This window comes from Babylonia areolata, chromosome 15 (assembly GCF_041734735.1).
Source record: "Babylonia areolata isolate BAREFJ2019XMU chromosome 15, ASM4173473v1, whole genome shotgun sequence".
NCBI lineage: Eukaryota > Metazoa > Mollusca > Gastropoda > Neogastropoda > Buccinidae > Babylonia > Babylonia areolata.
In genome coordinates, this window is record NC_134890.1 from 31,727,970 (window position 1) to 31,732,969 (window position 5,000).

General features: G+C 44.4%; 1 protein-coding gene across 2 annotated transcripts in view; it reads right to left on the reverse strand.

Moving 5' to 3' along the window:
* LOC143290570 (uncharacterized) overlaps nucleotides 1-5,000 on the reverse strand; it is a 77,568-nt gene that overhangs the window by 31,019 nt on the left and 41,549 nt on the right. For both annotated transcript variants that reach the window (XM_076600137.1, XM_076600136.1), the window contains exons 26-29: nucleotides 3,339-3,470; nucleotides 2,508-2,669; nucleotides 2,034-2,124; nucleotides 980-1,123 (exon numbers count right to left, since the gene is read on the reverse strand). In XM_076600137.1, coding sequence (XP_076456252.1) covers nucleotides 980-1,123; nucleotides 2,034-2,124; nucleotides 2,508-2,669; nucleotides 3,339-3,470 — 529 coding nt within the window. The remainder of the gene's footprint in view (nucleotides 1-979; nucleotides 1,124-2,033; nucleotides 2,125-2,507; nucleotides 2,670-3,338; nucleotides 3,471-5,000) is intronic.

Below are 5,000 nucleotides of genomic sequence, written 5' to 3' on the forward strand. Positions count from 1 at the left end.
CCTGATGACTAAAGCCACGTTGTTGTTATCATAGAGAGAGAGAAAGAGAGAGGGGGGGGAGGGGAAGGATCCACCCAAGGTCTTCAAAACGTACCCAGTCTCCTTCCAACCCAATCAAGCCACCAATGAACTCATCCAAGGTCTGCAAGGCCACGCCCCTTCAACATTCAACCTGTCCCATTCACCAGTCAACTCACCCAAGGTCAGCAAGGCCACACTAATTCTCTTTCTTACCTGTCCCATTCACCAATGAACTCAACTCACTCAAGGTCTTCTTCCTGTTCAGATTTTTTATTTGCCCACAGGGCCAGATGTAAACATGCATATTGTATATTGTGCTTATACCTCTACCCCTTATTAAAAAAAAACAACCCAAAACACAACTCATTCAAGGTCTGCAAGGCCATGCCCCTCAACTTCAAACCAATGCCATTCACCAATCGACTCACCCAAGGCCTACAAGGCCACACTAATTATAACCTGTCCCATTCATCAGTAGACTCACCATAAGTCTGCAAGGCCACGCCCCTTCAACTTCCAACCTGATTCACCCACCAATCAACTCACCCAAGGTCTACAAGGCCACGCCCCTTGAACCCCAACCTGTCCCATTCACTAATCAACTCACCCAAGCTCTGCAAGGCCACGCCCCTTCACCTTCCAACCTGATCCACCCACCAGTTGACTCACCCAAGGGCTTCAAGGCCACACTAATTATAATCTGTCCCATTCACCAATCAAATCACCACAAGGCCATGCCCCTTCAACTTCCAACCTGATCCATCCATCAACTCACCCTTGGCCTGCAAGGCCACACTAATTCTCATTCTAACCTGTCCCATTCACCAATCAACTCACCCAAGGTCTGCAAGGCCACGCCCCATCAACTTCCAACCTGGTCTACCCATTCAACTCACCCAAGGTCTGCATGACCACGCCCCATCAACTTCCAACCTGATCTACCCACCAATCAACTCACCCAAGGTCTGCAAGGCCTCGTTGCTGAAGGCCACGAATTTCTCATACTCCTTCTTCATCACAGGCCCTGTGGCGTCACGCCAGCCCTTCCACGCCGCCAACAGCTCGTCATAGTCACGTGATGACGCCATGATACCTTCCAACCCTGGATAGGAGACCATCACAGGACCGTTGACATGAAAATGAACGTGAAAGAAATCTTATCCAGGTCTTAAATTTGGTTTAAAACCTACAAAGTTACCAACCACTTTAAACCCCATTAAATGCCGCTAAACTGTGGCGAAAAATCCTTTGAATCCAAATTAAATAAGCAGACAAGTGGCTGGGCAGTTATTTGCCTGACCACACCCACTCTGGCGTTACTGAAGGGCTATCGGGAGCGGAAGGCATCTATTTCTGGGTGCAAGACACGGGGAAGGAATCTGTATTGTAGATACAGTTTATACTGGGCAACAGTGTCCCAGTACGTCCACCACTCTTTGATCTGCAACCGCCAACACGGTCAACTGATGCCACTTCCAAAAAGGGCCATAACCCGAGCTCCCGTACCTATCCCACCCCCTCTTTCTCTCTCCCTCTGTGCCGGTTTAAAAATATAACTCCATGAGGTGTGAGAAATCTGTTAATTGTATTACACTTTCAGTTCGAAACTTATTCAAGGAACAAGAGCGAACTGATTTCTGAATTTCTTCTTTCTGCCCCTCCCATACCCCAACCACTGTCCGATTTTTTTTTTATCACGAGTGGATTACTTGAACTGAAAAGGTGAGCACAGCATGGCATTTCAATGTTTTCTTTGTGTTCGTTTTTGTCACACACACGCAACTTTTTCCCTCATTTTCTTTCTGTCTGCGAGTATATCGTTTCACTTTAAAAGTGTATGTCTATACAGAATTTTGCCAGGAACAACCATTTTGTGTGTGGTCACTGGTTATTTTTTCGCACATTGAGTGCATGCTGCACACAGCGGGAACCATGTTTTATCGTCTCACCCGAATGACACATGCAAACGTACCTGTACCCACTACGCTACCTACCAGCCTTTTGGTACTGACCAGGTTCTAGGCTCAGGGTTTGTCCAGTCTTTGGGTTGTGCACTTTGGCCGTGGAATAGATCTTTTCCATGATGGCCATCACCTCTTTCAACTGAATAAAAGCAACAACATAATAATAATGCTAATAACATTACATACACGCGCGTGCACATGTAACAAAAAGAACAAAAACACTACTACTACTTCTTCTGCTACAACTACTGATGATGGTGATGATGATGATGATAATATTACTCCTACTACTTAATAATAATAATGATACTAACAGAAGTAATAATACTGAATAAATAAATGATCAAGTACAAGTGCATTCAAATGCGAGACAAACATCCATCATGCTCAGTTTGTCGATCCGCTTAAACAGGAAAAAGATACTGGTCGAACAGAAAATGTCACTTCATTTACTTGTTTATGTGCATCTGAATTAGCAAAAATATACTGCAAGCATACACACACACACGCACACACACACACCTCTTTCAGTTTGGCTTCATCCTCAAAGGCAGCCGTTCCAATGTCGGCAGCAAATCTGAACTGGCGCGCAATACTATCGTCCGCGAAATGTTCCCAGTCATAGTGTTTCACCTCTGCAGCTTTCTTCCGACTCCACTTGCTGACCAGCAGGGCTGACTCCACCTTTACAGATGATGATGAAGATAATGTGTCATTGTTACCTGATTCTGTCTAAACAGATGATGGTGGAGATGTGTTATTGTTACCCGACTTCACCTGAACGGATGATGATGGAGATAATGTGTTAGTGTTACCTGACTCTACCTGAACGGATGATGATGAAGATAATGCGTCACTGTTACCTGATTCTATCTAAACAGATGGTGGTGGAGATGTGTTATTGCTGCCTGACTTCACCTGAACAGATGATGGTGAAGATAATGTGTTATTGTTACTTGACTTCACCTGAACAGATGATGACGGAGATAATGTGTTATTGTTACCTGACTCCGCCTGAACAAATGATGATGAATATATGCTATCTGACTCAACCTGAATAGATGATGGTGAAGATAATGTGTTATTGTTACTTGACTTCACCTGAACAGATGATGACGGAGATAATGTGTTATTGTTACCTGACTCCGCCTGAACAAATGATGGTGAAGATAATGTGTCATTGCTACCTGACTCCTCCTGAACAGATGATGGTGAAGATGTGTCATTGTTACCTGACTCAACCTCAACCATACGTGTGTATGTGCTCGTGTGTGTGTGTGTGTGTGTGTGTGTGTGTGTGTGTGTGTGTGTGTGTGTGTAGATATTCACACACAGATGACTTGTAAATAATACCTGTTGTTGTTGATTGTCATCAGTGAGGTTGGTAGCATAGTTCCAAACCGTTTCAGCATACTCGGAATAAATATGTTTGGATTCTTGATCATGCTTGTGCAGCCAAGCCCTCGCCAAAGTCTCGTCACGAATCTGGGGAATGTGAAGGATATTATACCTTATACCTCTAAAAGCATGTCTGGGTAAAACACAATGACGTACGTACTCACTTGCTTACTTACTTACCTTACGTTCTTACTTACTTAGACTTCTTAAAACCAGTAAAACAGGCATGTAAAATATATTGGCGTCAGTCAGTCTCTAGGCGCTGTGGGTAGTGAATGACACAATGCCGGTGTGTGGCTGGACAGGCTAATACGAGAGTGACAGTCCCTCCCACACTACAGCGAAGGTGAAGTCTAACGCTGTATTTTTATGTGGCTTTGGGCCATGGGTATGGCTGGACAGGCCAATACCAAAGTGACAGTCCCCTCACACTGCGCAAAGGTGAAGTCTACGTTGGCTTGGGCCTTTCTGAAACCAGTCTCCTTGCCACGGAACACTGGGCAAGTGTCTCTTTGCGAACTTCGAGAGGCCCTTTCTGAAACCACATCCTCTTTGCCACGGAACACTGGGCAAGTGTCTCTTTGCGAAAATAGAGAGGCCCTTTCTGAAATCACAGTCTCTTTGCCACGGAACACTGGGCAAGTGTCTCTTTGCGAAAATGGAGAGGCCCTTTCTGAAATCACAGTCTCCTTGCCACGGAACACTGGGCAAGTGTCTCTTTGCGAACTTCGAGAGGCCTTTCTACACCGTCTGCCTCCAAGCCGACTGTTCTCAGGTTGCAGTTTTCCAGGTGTTAAGATTAACGCACAAGGCCTTCAGATCTCTCTTGCAGACAGTCTTTAAGCGCAGCTGCGGTGTGGCTGTGGGACGTTTTCGCTGCACCAGTTCTCCGTAATAGGATATTTGGGGATCCGGCTAGATAAACAGGTGTGCTGATTAAAGTCCATAAAATGGAGAAAGAATGCGTTTCTAATCATTGAAATACAATGAGGCAGAGTTGATTAAAAAAAGAAAATCGTAATCCAATCGCAACATCAATAATAGTACACAGATGCGACAGTGCAGACATTGGTTTGTAAACTCACGACAACCGTATGGGGGATATGAGTGATGTTGTCGAGGTTCCAGTTTTGAAATTTATAATAATAAAAACCTGCTAAATCCTAATAAGAAAAAGCAGCAAACACGATTATAATCGTACCTCCAAACAATTTAACGGGTAAACATCAAAACGTCAATGAAAAAAACAAACAACAACGTAATAATGATAGTAATAATGAGTATTTGGACGCCCTCGGAGAGCCCAGAGCGTTTACAAATACAATTACACATGGTACATTGATGCAGACACATTTCATAACATTCATGTGCACATTTATACACATCACATAATAAACAGGACACACACACACACACTCATACTGATACAGCCCCATCCCTCTCTCCACCCCACCAACAGTCGCAGACATACAGGGCGAAAAAAAACCCACCCAATTCATAACAACTGTGGAAAAGGTGAGTTTTGTGAGCTGGTTTAAAAGAGGGCAAAGACTGAGTGTGTCGGACAGGATAAGGCAGTTTGTTCCTGATGACATGTCGCTAAGAGGACAAAGACAG